At 42.1% G+C, this 17358-nt stretch overlaps 1 protein-coding gene across 1 annotated transcript in view; it reads right to left on the bottom strand.

The window, feature by feature from the left end:
- Nucleotides 1–15507, bottom strand: part of LOC121554362 (gastrula zinc finger protein XlCGF7.1-like) — a 28595-nt gene extending 13088 nt beyond the window's left edge. Inside the window, exon 1 of the mRNA XM_041867921.2 lies at nucleotides 13818–15507. Coding sequence (XP_041723855.1) covers nucleotides 14262–15158 — 897 coding nt within the window. The 5' untranslated portion in view covers nucleotides 15159–15507 and the 3' untranslated portion in view covers nucleotides 13818–14261. The remainder of the gene's footprint in view (nucleotides 1–13817) is intronic.
- Between the last annotated feature and the right edge of the window lie 1851 nt (nucleotides 15508–17358).

The raw sequence follows: 17358 nt of genomic DNA, 5'->3' as shown, positions 1-17358 counted from the left end.
AGAAGAATGGGAGAAACTCCCCAAATACAGGTGTGCCAAGCTTGTATCGTCATACCCAAGAAGACTTGAGGCTGTAATCGCTGCCAGAGGTGCTTCAACAAAGTACTGAGCAAAGGGTCTGAATACTTAGGCAAATGTAATATTTCAGTTTTACATACATTTGTAAAAATATCTAAACAGTTTTTCCTTTGTCATTATGGGGTATTGTGTGTAGATTGATGAGAAAAAAAACGATTTAATCAATTTTAGAATAAGGCTGTAACGTAACAAAATGTGGAATAAGTCAAGCGGTCTGAATACTTTCCGAATGCACTGTAGTGTTATATACAGTGGGGAAAAAAAGTATTTAGTCAGCCACCAATTGTGCAAGTTCTCCCACTTAAAAAGATGAGAGAGGCCTGTCATTTTCATCATAGGTACACGTCAACTATGACAGACAAATTGAGAAAAAAAAATCCAGAAAATCACATTGTAGGATTTTTAATGAATTTATTTGCAAATTATGGTGGAAAATAAGTATTTGGTCACCTACAAACAAGCAAGATTTCTGTCTCTCACAGACCTGTAACTTCTTCTTTAAGAGGCTCCTCTGTCCTCCACTCGTTACCTGTATTAATGGCACCTGTTTGAACTTGTTATCAGTATAAAAGACACCTGTCCACAACCTCAAACAGTCACACTCCAAACTACACTATGGCCAAGACCAAAGAGCTGTCAAAGGACACCAGAAACAAAATTGTAGACCTGCACCAGGCTGGGAAGACTGAATCTGCAATAGGTAAGCAGCTTGGTTTGAAGAAATCAACTGTGGGAGCAATTATTAGGAAATGGAAGACATACAAGACCACTGATAATCTCCCTTGATCTGGGGCTCCACGCAAGATCTCACCCCGTGGGGTCAAAATGATCACAAGAACGGTGAGCAAAAATCCCAGAACCACACGGGGGGACCTAGTGAATGACCTGCAGAGAGCTGGGACCAAAGTAACAAAGCCTACCATCAGTAACACACTACGCCGCCAGGGACTCAAATCCTGCAGTGCCAGACGTGTCCCCTGCTTAAGCCAGTACATGTCCAGGCCCGTCTGAAGTTTGCTAGAGTGCATTTGGATGATCCAGAAGAGGATTGGGAGAATGTCATATGGTCAGATGAAACCAAAATACAACTTTTTGGTAAAAACTCAACTCGTCGTGTTTGGAGGACAAAGAATGCTGAGTTGCATCCAAAGAACACCATACCTACTGTGAAGCATGGGGGTGGAAACATCATGCTTTGGGGTTGTTTTTCTGCAAAGGGACCAGGACAACTGATCCGTGTAAAGGAAAGAATGAATGGGGCCATGTATCATGAGATTTTGAGTGAAAACCTCCTTCCATCAGCAAGGGCATTGAAGATGAAACGTGGCTGGGTCTTTCAGCATGACAATGATCCCAAACACACCGCCCGGGCAACGAAGGAGTGGCTTCGTAAGAAGCATTTCAAGGTCCTGGAGTGGCCTAGCCAGTCTCCAGATCTCAACCCCATAGAAAATCTTTGGAGGGAGTTGAAAGTCCGTGTTGCCCAGCGACAGCCCTAAAACATCACTGCTCTAGAGGAGATCTGCATGGAGGAATGGGCCAAAATACCAGCAACAGTGTGTGAAAACCTTGTGAAGACTTACAGAAAACGTTTGACCTGTGTCATTGCCAACAAAGGGTATACAACAAAGTATTGAGAAACTTTTATTATTGACCAAATACTTATTTTCCACCATAATTTGCAAATAAATTCATAAAAAATCCTACAATGTGATTTTCTGGATTTTTTTTCCTCATTTTGTCTGTCATAGTTGACGTGTACCTATGATGAAAATTACAGGCCTCTCTCATCTTTTTAAGTGGGAGAACTTGCACAATTGGTGACTGACTAAATACTTTTTTCCCCCACTGTATGTGTTGACCTTTCATTTTAGTCTGATAGTTTGTATTGCTCTCTGTTGGAGAGTATAGGTTCCTTATACAAACACCTCATTTTCTATTTGTACATGTGTCTTGTTCTAGTAGAATTACATCTATATGTACTGTTCTCTCTGATATGACATCTAGTGGCCCTTTGGTTTACTTTAGATTACAACAGGTGTGTGTAATTATCTCTGGCTTGCTAAGGCTGCCCAAGTCTGATCTTTTTCCCATTCATTGGTCATTTGATCAATCAGATCAGCGCAAAAAAAATGTCTGATGTGATTGGTCAAAAGACCAATTAGTGGAAAAAAAACCTAACAGAATTGGTCTGAATAAACGCAGCGTTAGTGGCCTTATCTGTCCCACTGTTTGTAGAGATTTGCTCTGATGAAGGTTGAATGACCGAAAGCCAATAAAGACATTTGAATCGGTTTCTTTTTTTTCTTCCTGTTTCTTAAGTCAGTAAATTCTAGAACCTATTTTCATACATTCAAATAACTTCCTGGTTTTCGTGACACAGACACGTCTTTATCCATGTACAGTAAAAGTAAATAAAAACATCTTAATTGAGTAGAACTGTATGAAGATATCAGAAGATCTACATACAAACCTATTCTACATAGTTTTATCTCCGGTGAGATCCGCAGCAGTCTCCGTAGTCGATCATTCTCCTCCTGGTACACCGCTACTGTTTTTGCAAATGCCCCGGAAATCTCCACAGCCGCAAACGCAGTTAAACGCTCATTTAAAAACTCTCTAAACAACTGTAGTTTAGACATTTTCAGTCGACTGAGAGTTGGGTATTCAGCTAGTATGGCTTCTTGAAGTGGGTCCTCCAGATCACATTCACTTTTCACACAGGGAGGAGTGAATATGAACTCTATGATATTAGCCTCCAGCCCTTGAAGCTGCTCTTCCTCCTGACTGGTCCTGAGTTCCTCCTGTTCCTCTTTAATCTGAATGGGCACTGGGTCCTCCTGCCCCAGACTGGGGCTCCACTCCTGCTCACAGTGCTGCTGCTCAGGGGGAACCTCCTCTTCAGAGACAGAGAGCTGCAGGGAGTCTGGAGGGAAGGAGAGGGGGAGCAGAGGTTACCACAGTCCCCAAATCCAGAACTAATTCTAGAAAGCGTCCAGTATTATATAGAGCCATTGTTGCATGGAACTCCGTTCCATCTCATACAGCTCAAATAAACAGCAAACCTGGTTTTAAAAAAACGGATAAAGCAACACCTCACGGCACAACGCCTCTCCCCTATTTGACTTAGATATGTTGTGTGTATGTATTGATATGTAGGCTACGTGTGCCTTTTTTAAACATTTATGTATTTCTGTCCTTGAGCTGTTCTTGTCTATTAATGTTCTGTATTATGTCATGTTTTGTGTGGACCCCAGGAAGAGTAGCTGTGCTTTTGCAACAGCTAATGGGAATCCTAATAAAATACCAAATTACAACAGTGTGAGTCATAATACCCACAAAACCTAACGGTCAAACAGGGAAATGGTTCTAAACGTTTTTCCACCATTCATTTGTCCCATAAGGGATTTTACAATGACTTAAACTAAGGACTGTGTTTCATGTAGGCTTACCCTGGCGTGACGTTTTGATAACTGTGTAAATCACTCTAGGACAAGGTGACTTTTATCAATATATTCACTTCTATTCATCCCCCAAAAATGAAATGCTAATTAGCTCCTAATGTGGCTATCATAAAGAACTACAAACGCCATGATGATCTGGACGAGACTGCCGAATCGAGGCAAAGGAAAGAATCTCTGGATGAACTATCTAATGTTATCTAAATGTAGTAATGAATAAATTGTTTACATTTCTTTAAATGGACAATTCTGTGGACAAAATACCTGATCGCAAAGGTGTCAGTAAGAGATGACGTGCAGGCGCTTGCAGGGATTTGTAGTTTTGTATTATGTCTACTTTGATGCTAATTAGCATTTTCGAATCAGAGTAAATAGAGCCGAATATCAGCGGAGGCTCCTCAGAGCAAGGGGAAGACCATCCTCCTCAGTGAATTTCATAAAAAATAGTGAAACATTTAAAAAGTTAACCTTTTTAGATAAAACAATGCTAAATATATTCACGTCACCAAATAATTGATTAAAACACACTGTTTTGGAATGAAGGTCTACAGTAGCCTCAACAGCACTCTGTAGGGTAGCACCATGGTGTAGCCGGAGGACAGCTAGTTTCTGTCCTCCTCTGGGTACATTGACTTCAATACAAAACCTAGGAGGTTCATGGTTCTCACCCTCTTCAAAAGACTTACACAGTAATTATGACAAATTCCGGACGACATCCTCCAACCTATCAGAGCTCTTGCAGCATGAACTGACATGTTGTCCCCCCAATCAAAGGATCTAGTACTGAAAGCGAAAGATACAGATAGCCAGTACTGCACTGCATAAAATGTGGAGAGTAGTTGACTCAAACAGAGAGAAAGACAATAGTTGAACACTTTTGAACGACTTAATTTCTTCAACTTTAGGAGGAGAGCTAGCTATATTTTGTATATTTTTAATTACTTAGCGAATGCAGCTAGCTAATTTAGCCTACTCAAACACCCAGCTCAAACAGAGATGGATCCTATGTTAGCTAGCTGGCTATGGTTATCCAGCACTGGAACTCTTCCAAGTCAAGGTAAGCTTTTGGTTTTATTAATTTATTGCCCCCGGGGCCCACTGGTGTAACCGCTAAACTGCTTGCTGACTACACTGTACTGCATGATTGTAGAGGGTTTACTAACGTGTTAGTTCTAGTAGCTACGTTGACTATGACGTTAGCTAATAATGGTTACAACGATGTAGGCTGTGTGTAGCGGATAGTGGTTATGATATGAAGGTTTGGCTTGGAAATATTTTTTCGCCACAGACAGCTAAACGGAAGCAAACGGAACAGGGATAAACATACTGGAATTTGTCCAATAGAAACACTTGTTTGCAACTGTTGGACTAATGATATCAGCTAGATGCAGGCAATAGTGTGCAAGGTGGTATTAAATGTGTCGCTGTCTGTCACCTTGATTACTCAAATGTTTCTCAACCTGTGCATCTACGTTGTAAACTTTCATTCATAGGCTAGTTTGTAGCAACCTCATGATGGGTATAGGGAACATGTGAGTATCATGTAGTAGCCTAAACCTAGCACTGTTACATTGAGCTGGGTGAATGGAATATGAATGAGTCATTCAATATGCTGTAATAGAAATAAGGCTGTGCTCATAATTATATTGCTAAAAGACCTTGTCTGAGAGAGATTTACATGGTTATCAAAACATCAAGCCAGGGTGAACCTACACGAAACACAGTCCTTATTTTAAGGTTTTTCTCAAATCCCCTATGGGAAAAATTAATGGTGGAAAAACGATTGGAACCATTTCCCTGTTTGACCGCTAGGTTTTATGGGGATTATGACACCTCCACTGTGGGGTTCTATACAGGCTTTAGACATCAGGGTTGGGGTCCATTTGAATTTTTAAACCAGTAAATTCAAGACTAGGAAAACTATCATTCCAATTCAATAATTAAAAACTAGAATCCTTTTTCAATTTCTTCTCAGTAACTGAAGAGAAGCTATTTAGTTCAAAAGTTTATACATTTTTGAATTATATATTACAATCACTTCCTGTTTTTAGGACAATGTTTTATCCATGCACGGTAAGTTTAAAAACAACTTCTTAAAAATGGATGAAGTGGTGATCAGTTAACAGTTCATCAATAAAGTGGAACTATAGCTAGCTATCAGTATCTACATACGAACCTATTCGACATAGTTGTATCTCCGGAGTCAAACGCAGCATTCTCCGTAGCCGATCATTCTCCTCCTGGTACTCCACTACCGTTTTCTCAACTGCCCCGAAAATCTCCACAGCAGCCACCGTTAAACGCTCATTTAAAAACACACGCAACAACTGTAGTTTAGACATTTTCAGTAACATTAGAGTTGGGTAGCCTATTTAGCTCAGTCAGTATTTCTTTCTTTACGCCACACAAGGAACGGATTATATATTATTTTAACACGTTACCAATCCTACTTCCGTGTTCTAGTGAAGGAATCTAAGGACATCCTTTGTTCTAGTAGTTGGTGAAGAACCCCAACAGCGCCGCCAGCTGGATGGGAGTTTACTTTGCAAGGCTGCCTACAGACCAGTAGTAAAGGAAAACGATGACTACATGTAGATAAACAGTGGTTATCATTACTATAGGATGATCTGGGGGAATCAATTCTTCATCAGGAGTCAACTGTTTATCATTACTCCATACAAGATTAAATCAACATCATGAATGAGCAGCATTAGGTCAGAATTTATGAGAAATAGTCTTGGACAAATACAAGGAGACCTTTTCTGGAATTGTTTTTCATTTAATGTATCAATTACATCAGCCTGACCAAAATCAAATGACCAGATATTACTGTTCAAATCAAGGGAAAAATTAAACAGAATTTGAACAGCAGACCTGTGAATTTCCTACAATACTCTGTACTGTTTGATCATTACCTAATAATTCAAATCACATCAAACTTTATTTACATGCAATGTTTTACGACATTAAATCCATCAGAGATCTATTTATCTGAGACCCACAGTATGAATGGTCTGGAGTTGCTCTCCTTTCCTAAGAGTGTTGTCCACATCCTGCCTTGTTATTCCCATTTCCTGACTGAAGATGTTCTTTCTTCTTTCCTCTCTTTGTGGATATAATCCATATGCTTCAGCAGATGAGTCTTCTGAGTGAATCTTTTACCACAGACTGAGCAGCCATGTTGTTTCTCTCCTGTGTGAGTCCATATGTGCAAGTTCAGGTTCCCCTTCCGATTGAAAATGTTCAAAGTCGGCAAAAAAGCCTAATTCAATTTTTGCCATTAGCAGTTACATTCACCAACGCTCTGGATAACATGAAAACAGCCTAACCAGCTCTGCTAGGGCGAGTGAAATGGTCAGAGTGAGGTGTTCTCTCATTGAAAATGTTCAAAGTCGGCAAAAAAGCCTAATTCAATTTTTGCCATTAGCAGTTACATTCACCAACGCTCTGGATAACATGAAAACAGCCTAACCAGCTCTGCTAGGGCGAGTGAAATGGTCAGAGTGAGGTGTTCTCTCATTTGTGTCTGGAAGTAGCTAGCCAACGTTATCCAGAGCGACTTACATGAGCAATTAGGGTTAAGTGCCTTGCTTAAGGGCACATTTTTCACCTAGTCGGCTCGGGGAATAGAACCAGTTACTGGCACAACGCTCTTACCCACAAAGCTACCTGCCGCCCTCGGCCAGAGCATCAATAATTCGCTCTGGCACTCCAGATTAAATTTACGAACACACCCTAAAAATGACAGGAATAATCAAGTCAATAAACTATGGGTAGTTAGTAAATTAGCATATAGTTAATATACTCGCAAGTTTTATGTATTAGTAGCCAACTAACGGTAGGTAGGTAGCTAACATACCGGTACACATATCGCTGTAATGATATGCTATGTGGTTCGTAAGGATAGCGTAGCTAACAAATTGTCAGCCAACGTAACTTATTCTTAAAGTCATTACTTTATTACATTGCTCAACATTTGTCATAATTTGTTCAAGCAATGAATTTGTATCTTCTCTCGTCGGACTTCGGCTGCATATTTTCCGCCATTTTCTTCAAATCTGAAAACATGGTGAAGCCACGCCCATTTCTGGAAGAATTGCATTATGGGCCCAAAAAGTACAGAAACAGTGTCCACTGCTTGTATACTTCGTATTTTGGCTAATATAGTACAACATCAGGGAACTTTTAGCATATTAATTATATCCATACTATGACCAATAAAGGGTACTACATACCAGTGGAGGCTGCTTAGGGGAGGACGGCTCATAATAATGTCTGGAATGGAGTCAATTGAGTGGTATCATCCACATGGAAACCACTTGATGTGGTAGATGCCATTCCATTGACTCCATTCCAGCCATTATTATGAGCCGTCCATATGTGGGAACTCCTTACGTTTACATTTACATCATTTAGCAGAAGCTCTTCAAGACTGTTTGAAAAGCATTCCAGATTAAGCTGGTTAAGAGAATGCCAAGCGTGTGCAAAGCTGTTGCATGGCTACTTTGAAGAATCTCAAATATAATCTCAAATATAAAATAAATTTTGCTTTGTTTAACAATTTTTGGTTACTACATGATTCCTCTGTAGCTCAATTGGTAGAGCATGGCGCTTGAAACGCCAGGGTAGTGGGTTAAGTAGCTTTTGACTACTTTAATACACATATACATTAATTTGTCCCAATAATATGTCCAAAAAGTATTGGGTGAACCATTTAGAAATTACAGCCCTTTTTATACATATTCCCCCCATTTTAGGGGACCGAAAGTATTGGGACATATTCACTTACATGTGTATTAAAGTAGTCAAAAGTTTAGTATTTGGTCCCATATTCCTATCTTTTATTGTAAAGAAGAATAGAATGTTTCTAAACACTTACAGATTCATGTGGATGCTATCATGATTACGTATACTCCTGAATGAATCGTGAATAATGATGAGTGAGAAAGTTAAAGCCGCACAAATATCATACCTTCCAAAAATGCTAACCTCCCCCCGTTATTGTATTGTACAGGAGCAGTGGAGTCTGCTGAGTGGAGGACGGCTTATAGTAATGGCTGGAACGGAGCATATGGAATGGCATAAAACACACGGAAACCACGTGTTTAATTTATTTGATACCATTCCACTAGTTCCGCTCTAGCCATTACCACGAGCCAGTCCTCCCAAATTAAAGGTGCCACTAACCTTCTGTGTACAGGAGGTACCGTAGGTGTTGACTTGGAGGGCTGTCATGATGTTATTATGTCAGTGTTACCATCATGACTAAACCAGTTGGACATTACAAGCATCTATGCCTAATCTGAATCTTAAAGAACCCTACCCCTCTTCATAGACCTCTTTTTCTACACAGATTTTTTTTCTCCAGAAAATCACATTGTAGGATTTTTAATGAATTTATTTGCAAATTATGGTGGAAAATAAGTATTTGGTCAATAACAAAAGTTTCTCAATACTTTGTTATATACCCTTTGTTGGCAATGACACTGGTCAAACGTTTTCTGTAAGTCTTCACAAGGTTTTCACACACTGTTGCTGGTATTTTGGCCCATTCCTCCATGCAGATCTCCTCTAGAGCAGTGATGTTTTGGGGCTGTCGCTGGGCAACACAGACTTTCAACTCCCTCCAAAGATTTTCTATGGGGTTGAGATCTGGAGACTGGCTAGGCCACTCCAGGTCCTTGAAATGCTTCTTACAAAGCCACTCCTTCGTTGCCCGGGCGGTGTGTTTGGGATCATTGTCATGTTGAAAGACCCAGCCACGTTTCATCTTCAATGCCCTTGCTGATGGAAGGAGGTTTTCACTCAAAATCTCACGATACATGGCCCCATTCATTCTTTCCTTTACACGGATCAGTCGTCGTGGTCCCTTTGCAGAAAAACAGCCCCAAAGCATGATGTTTCCACCCCCATGCTTCACAGTAGGTATGGTGTTCTTTGGATGCAACTCAGCATTCTTTGTCCTCCAAACACGACGAGTTGAGTTTTTACCAAAAAGTTCTATTTTGGTTTCATCTGACCATATGACATTCTCCCAATCCTCTTCTGGATCATCCAAATGCACTCTAGCAAACTTCAGACGGGCCTGGACATGTACTGGCTTAAGCAGGGGGACACGTCTGGCACTGCAGGATTTGAGTCCCTGGCGGCGTAGTGTGTTACTGATGGTAGGCTTTGTTACTTTGGTCCCAGCTCTCTGCAGGTCATTCACTAGGTCCCCCCGTGTGGTTCTGGGATTTTTGCTCACCGTTCTTGTGATCATTTTGACCCCACGGGGTGAGATCTTGCGTGGAGCCCCAGATCGAGGGAGATTATCAGTGGTCTTGTATGTCTTCCATTTCCTAATAATTGCTCCCACAGTTGATTTCTTCAAACCAAGCTGCTTACCTATTGCAGATTCAGTCTTCCCAGCCTGGTGCAGGTCTACAATTTTGTTTCTGGTGTCCTTTGACAGCTCTTTGGTCTTGGCCATAGTGGAGTTTGGAGTGTGACTGTTTGAGGTTGTGGACAGGTGTCTTTTATACTGATAACAAGTTCAAACAGGTGCCATTAATACAGGTAACGAGTGGAGGACAGAGGAGCAAATTCAACAATGAGTGGTTTGGAAGGAATCAGTGGCTAACTGCAAGCACTGCAAAGCAATCACTAGCCTGCTACTCAGTGGAGTGGGTGTGTGTTCCAAGTCTGGGTTTAAGGGTCTCTTTTACAAGTTTAAAAGGATAAACATTCACATGCCATTGGCCAGAAAATGTCTGGCACCGTTTGTCACCGTTATAGTGCTATTAATGTATTGTTTAGTGTTGTGTTGTGTAGTGGCTTTGCTGTCATGCATCTAAAAAAATTGGGTGGAGTTAGCCCCACCCAGAGTTACATGCTAAAATCACCACTGCCCCTGGCACAATCCCTATACAGGGGACTGGGCTCCTCCCCCAGGGGACTGGGCTCCTCCCCCAGGGGACTGGGGGTCCTCCCCCAGGAAGATTTTACTGTTTTAAAGCTCATTTCCTGCAATTCTACATATTTTGACATGGCTTAGGCCTATGACCAGGGTGGACAATTAGCTGCATTTAGGATGCTTTGAACATTAAATGAACACTCAAAATTCGACGACATTGAATACATTTTTCTTTTAGGTGGTTTGTCACTTTATTCTGACGGTAATGAAATGAGATTGGGAGACAGGCAAATGCTTGAAATAGTGGGAAGGTTGGAGGCAGGGATTTGTATTTATTATGGATCCCCAAGGCAGCAGCTACTCTTCCTGGGGTCCAGCAAAATTAAGACAGTTTATAGAATTTTAAAAACATTAAAATACATTCACAGACCTCACAACAAACTGTGTGCCCTCAGGCCCCTACTCCACCACTACCACAAATCTACATTACAAAGTCCATGTGTATGTGTATGCATGTGTCTATGTTTGTGTTGCTTCACAGTCCTGCTGTTCCATTAGGTGTATTTGTATCTGTTTTTTTTGTTAAGTGCTGCAGTCATTTCAGTCTCTGTAGTAGCTGACATGTATGGTGTTGAGTCATCCGCATATATAGACACTAAAGCCAGTGGCATGTCATTAGTAAAGACTGAAAAAAAGGAAGGGGCCTAGACAGCTGCCCTGGGGAATTCCTGATTCTACCTGGATGATGTTGGAGAGGCTTCCCTTAAAGAACACCCTCTGTGTTCTGTTAGACAGGTAACTCTTTATCCACATTATAGCAGGTGGTGTAAAGCCATAACACATACGTTTTTCCAGCAGCAGACTATGATCGATAATGTCAAAAGCCGCCCTGACGTCTAACAAAACCGCTCCCAAAATCTTTTTATCATCAATTTCTCTCAGCCAATCATCAGTCATTTGTGTAAGTGCTGTACCTGTTGAATGTCCTTCCCTATAAGCGTGCTGAAAGTCTGTTGTCAATTTGTTTACTGTAAAATAGCATTTTATCTGGTCAAACACAATTTTTTTCAGAAGTTTACTAAGGGTTGGTAATAGGCTGATTGGTCGGTTATTTGAGCCAGTAAAGGGGGCTTTACTATAGGTAGCGGACTGACTTTTTTTGTTTTTTGTTGAAGGAACACACTTTCTAGTAGGCTTAAATTGAAAATATGGCAAATAGGAGTTGCAATATCGTCCAATATTATCCTCAGTAATTTTCCATCCAAGTTGTCAGACCCCGGGGCTTGTCATTGTTGATAGACAACAATACTTTTTACACCTCTTCCACACTCACTTTACAGAATTCAAAATTACAATGCTTGTCTTTCATAATTTGGTCAGATATACAGTACCAGTAAAAGTTTGGACACACCTACTCTTTCCAGGGTTTTTCTTTATTTTTACTATTTTCTACATTGTAGAATAATAGTGAAGACATCAAAACTATGAAATAACATACAGTACCAGTCAAAAGTTTGGACACACTTACTCATTCTCTGGAATGGGTAAGCCTGTCTAAACTTTTGACTGTTAATGTATGGAATCATGTAGTAATAAAAAAAAAAAGTGTTAAACAAATCAAAATATATTTGAGATTCTTCAAAGTAGCCACCCCTTGCCTTGACGACAGCTTTGCACTCTTGGCATTGTGGAAAATCTTGCTTGCTCTCCAGGAGGGTTGGCTACCCTGATCTATGTTCTAAGGTGGAAAGTTGCATGCTACACGTGCCAGGGAACTGTCACCTCTACACCAAGGATCTACACAGGATATTTAAATATTAATGGTTGATGGTAGTGGGTAACCAAATCCTAGAATGGACTCTGCTTGTCCATAGAATGCTTTAACATTTTACATTTTAGTCATTTAGCAGACACTCTTATCCAGAGCGACTTACAGGAGCAACAAGGGCACATCGACAGATTTTTCACCTAGTCGGCTCGGGGATTAGAACCAGAGACCTTTCGGTTACTGGCACAACACTCTTAACCACTAAGCCACCTGCCGCCTTTAAAAAGGTAAGGACACAACCATTTTATATTTTGTGATTTTGGTGAACTCGCTCTTTAAAAATAGGTCTGGGAGAAAATCCTGCTAGCTCTCCAGGAGGGTTGGCCACCCCAGACTTATGTTTCCCAAGTGATTGAAAATGTTCTTTTTTATAACAATTAATTTCTCAAAATCATCCAATCTTCAAGGAAAACCTAATGAATATCAATATTCAGGTGGTTTATGCCTACTAGTTGAAGACGTCATCTTACTCTACACAGACAAAATATGTGTATTATGAGTTGTGAATCCCCCTACCATCTCTGCCTAGCATGTGCACAATACTAAAATTATATTTAATTCCTGGAGCATTTAATATCCAATGCTTATTTGTATGACTTATTCAAAACTGTACCGTGAGTGGCTGAAAAAAATACATAGCCTCAAATAAATCATTTTCAAAAGACACAGGTAGGCATATGATATTTCAAATATGTGATTACACATCAGCACCCCCCTCAGACGATCCGGCAGGTGAAGAAGCCGGATGTGGAGGTCCTGGGCTGGCGTGGTCAAACGTGATCTGCGGTTGTGAGGCCGGTTGTACGCACTGCCAAATTCTCTAAAACATTGTTGGAGGCAGCTTTGGATTATATTGACAAAGGAGAAATGCTCACTAACAAGGATGTAAACACATTTGTGCACATCGTTTGAAAGAAATAAGCTTTTTGTGTGTATGGAACATTTCTGGGAACTTTTATTTCAGTGCATGCATATTTGCTTATTGTCAAAAGCAACCCACTTGTAACAGCCACCTGGTTCAGGCAGGCAGTCAATGGCTCGGTGTTCCAAAACTGTTCACCTGTTTCAAGCAATGTTCCATCTGTTCTTTTTTGTGTTTTTTTTATGGTGCGAATGCGGCACAGCAGCATATCATAGACTTTATCACCAATTTATGTGTGCATTTATTTATTTAATTCTAATTACAGCAGGTTTGGTCGTCCATATGCAGTTACCCATGACCACTTAAGGGACTGGGAGGGGAAGTTGGGTAGAGAGGAGGGGAGCAGGACAGACTTTTCTACAGGGTTTTACTAAGGTACAGACCAGTGATAATGGAAATGGATAACTACAATGAGGGGAAATAGTTATAATAAGTAACAGGGTGGTGATATAGGATGATCACTTAATAAAAATCCAGAAAACACATTGTAAGATCAGTGACTCCTGACAGCTGCTACGGCTTGGGACTGATGTGACAGCGTACACTAAACCAGAGAAAGCAGTTATCAAGAGAAATTATAAAGAAATGATAAAGAAAAAAAACACTGTAGTTCACTTAAAACAGAGTTAGCACCTAAACAAAACGCACTTATCGGTCGGTATTCGGCCATGATTCCTACTAAGTTTAGATAGCTGGCTAGACTAACTTCCAATCAAAAAATTGTTAGCTGACATCGCTAATTGATTGACTGTCAGTGACTGACATAAGAAAAAAAAACTGCTGACTCACAACCAAATGTCTAAATTGCACCTGGTGTATTCTACTATTCTTACTTTCAATAGTAAGTTGAGACCCCGACTGAGCTCCTAAGATATTGTCAAACCACGTCAAGAGGCAGTAAATGGACTGGTAGTAGCTTGAGATGGACTTGTCCTCCAGGCAAGCAACCAGAGCCATGTCGTCTGCATATTTGATGAGGGCCATATCGCTGTTGCTTCCTAAGAGATTTGTCCACATCCTGCCTTTGTCTGTCAGGTAAGTGAATATAATCTCTTTGTCCTAATGTTCTTTCCTCTTTCAGTTTCTGTCCTGTGTTCTTTCTTTGTGAATTTTATCCACATGATTCAGAAGATTAGTCTTCTGAGTGAATCTTTTACCACAGAATGAGCAGCCATGTGGTTTCTCTCCTGTGTGAATCAATTTGTGCCTCCTTAGGTCCCCCTTCTGATTGAAGCTTTTCCCGCAGTCACCACAGCTAAATGGTTTCTCTCCTGTGTGAGTCAGTTTGTGCAGGGTTAGGTGCTCTTTCCGATTGAAGCTTTTCCCGCAGTCACCACAGCTAAATGGTCTCTCTCCTGTGTGAGTCAGTTTGTGCATGGTTAGGTGCCCTTTCCGATTGAAGCTTTTCCCGCAGTCACCACAGCTAAATGGTTTCTCTCCTGTGTGAGTCAGCTTGTGCAGGGTTAGGTGCCCTTTCCGATTGTAGCTTTTCCCACAGTCACCACAGCTAAATGGTTTCTCTCCTGTGTGAGTCAGCTTGTGCAGGGTTAGGTGCCCCTTCCGATTGAAGCTTTTCCCGCAGTCACCACAGCTAAATGGTTTCTCTCCTGTGTGAGTCAGTTTATGTTCAGTTAGGCTCACCTTCCGTTTGAAGCTTTTCCCACAGTCACCACAGCTAAATGGTTTATCTCCTGTGTGAATCATCATGTGCTTGGACAGAACTCCTTTGTATTTGAAGGTCTTTCCACAAACAGGGCAGGTGCAGGGATTCCCACCTTGACAGAGTTTGACGTGGGCCTTCAGTTTACAGGTGGAGTTGTAGAGTTTTTTGCAGAAGTGGCATTCACCGAGTCTCTTCTTGGTGAGGGTCACATGCCTCTGCAGGTCATCTTTCAGGGCAAACGTTTCACCACAGTCACAGCAGCAGTGAGTATTTCTAGACTTGGTGCTGGGTTTGAAACTGTGTTCACCCATTGGTGGGTTTCGATCCAATGTTAAGCTGCTTACGGCTGAGCTGTGGCTGGAAGCATTGTTTTGATTATCTGGAGGGTCACAGGGAATGTAGAGACCCTTTAGGTGGGTCACAGTGCCAAAAGGTTTGAGATCCACTGGTTTAGAGTCACTCTCTCTGTTCTCCACAGTCTGGGTTTGGGGAAGAGTCAAGGACCGAAGTGGGTCCTCCTGATCACATTCACTTTTCACACAGGAAGGTATAAATTTGAACTCTATGATATCAGCATCCAGCCCTTGAAGCTGCTCTTCCTCCTGACTGATCCTGAGTTCCTCCTGTTCCTCTTTAATCTGTGTGGGCTCTGGGTCCTCCTGCCCCAGACTGGGGCTCCACTCCTGCTCACAGTGCTGCTGCTCAGGGGGAACCTCCTCTTCAGAGACAGAGAGAGAGAGCTGCAGGGAGTCTGGAGGGAAGGAGAGGAGCAGAGGTTACCTAGCTATACAGCCTTGATCCAGAGGTTACCTAGCTATACAGCCTTGATCCAGAGGTTACCTAGCTATACAGCCTTGATCCAGAGGTTACCTAGCTATACAGCCTTGATCCAGAGGTTACCTAGCTATACAGCCTTGATCCAGAGGTTACCTAGCTATACAGCCTTGATCCAGAGGTTACCTAGCTATACAGCCTTGATCCAGAGGTTACCTAGCTATACAGCCTTGATCCAGAGGTTACCTAGCTATACAGCCTTGATCCAGAGGTTACCTAGCTATACAGCCTTGACCCAGAGGTTACCTAGCTATACAGCCTTGATCCAGAGGTTACCTAGCTATACAGCCTTGATCCAGAGGTGACCTAGCTATACAGCCTTGATCCAGAGGTTACCTAGCTATACAGCCTTGACCCAGAGGTTACCTAGCTATACAGCCTTGATCCAGAGGTTACCTAGCTATACAGCCTTGATCCAGAGGTTACCTAGCTATACAGCCTTGATCCAGAGGTTACCTAGCTATACAGCCTTGATCCAGAGGTTACCTAGCTATACAGCCTTGATCCAGAGGTTACCTAGCTATACAGCCTTGATCCAGAGGTTACCTAGCTATACAGCCTTGATCCAGAGGTTACCTAGCTATACAGCCTTGATCCAGAGGTTACCTAGCTATACAGCCTTGATCCAGAGGTTACCTAGCTATATAAAACCTCAGAGTTCCGACACCCTAGGTCTGGAAAAAAGATAGTGTTAAAGGCGTGGTCACATGACATGTGATTTACATCCTAGGCTGTGTTTGTGACAACATGTACGTGGGCCAGACATCCAGATGCTTGAAACAGAGATGTAGCAAGGACGAAAATGATCTTGTTGCTTGTCACTTTGTCCGGTGCTCTCAGTGTGTCTTCTCTTCAATTCCAGGTGGAAGTGGCACCAAGAGGAGGAGACAACTCTGCTGGATACATACTTTAGGCCTCCAACTCAATCATCAAGTTTGCAGACGACACAACAGTAGTAGGCCTGATCACCAAAAATGACGAGACGGCCTACAGGGAGGAGGTGAGGGCCCTGTTGGCATGGTGCTAGGCAAATAACCCCTCCCTCAACGTCAACAAAACGAAGGAGATGATCGTGGACTTCAGGAAACAGCAGAGGGAGCACGCCCCTATCCACATCGACGGGACCGCAGTGGAGAGTTCCTCGGCGTACACATCACTGACAATCTGAAATGGTCCACCCACACAGACAGTGTGGTGAAGAAGGCGCAACAGCCTCAGGAGGCTGAAGAAATTTCGGCTTGGCCCCTAAGACCCTCAGAAACCTTTACAGATGCACAATTGAGAGCATCCTGAAAGGCTGTATAACCGCCTGGTACGGCAACTGCACCGCCCGCAACCGCAAGGCTTTCCAGAGGGTGGTGCGGTCTGCCCAACGCATCACCGGGAGCACACTGCCTGCCCTCCAGGACACCTACAGCACCCGATGTCACAGGAAGGCCAAAAGGATCATCAAGGACATCAACCACCTGAGCCACGGCCTGTTTACCCCATGATCATCCAGAAGGCGAGGTCAGTACAGGTGCATCAAAACAGGGACAGAGAGACTGAAAAAGAGCTTCTATCTCAAGGCCATCAGACTGTTAAATAGCCATCACTAGCCAGTTACCACCCGGGTTACTCAACCCTTCACCTTAGAGGCTGCTACCCTATATACATAGACATGGAATCACTGGCCAC

Source organism: Coregonus clupeaformis, chromosome 39, assembly GCF_020615455.1.
Source record: "Coregonus clupeaformis isolate EN_2021a chromosome 39, ASM2061545v1, whole genome shotgun sequence".
Classification (NCBI taxonomy): Eukaryota; Metazoa; Chordata; class Actinopteri; order Salmoniformes; family Salmonidae; genus Coregonus; species Coregonus clupeaformis.
The sequence above is the reverse complement of the archived record's forward strand: the minus strand, read 5'-3'. Positions and strand labels throughout refer to the sequence as shown.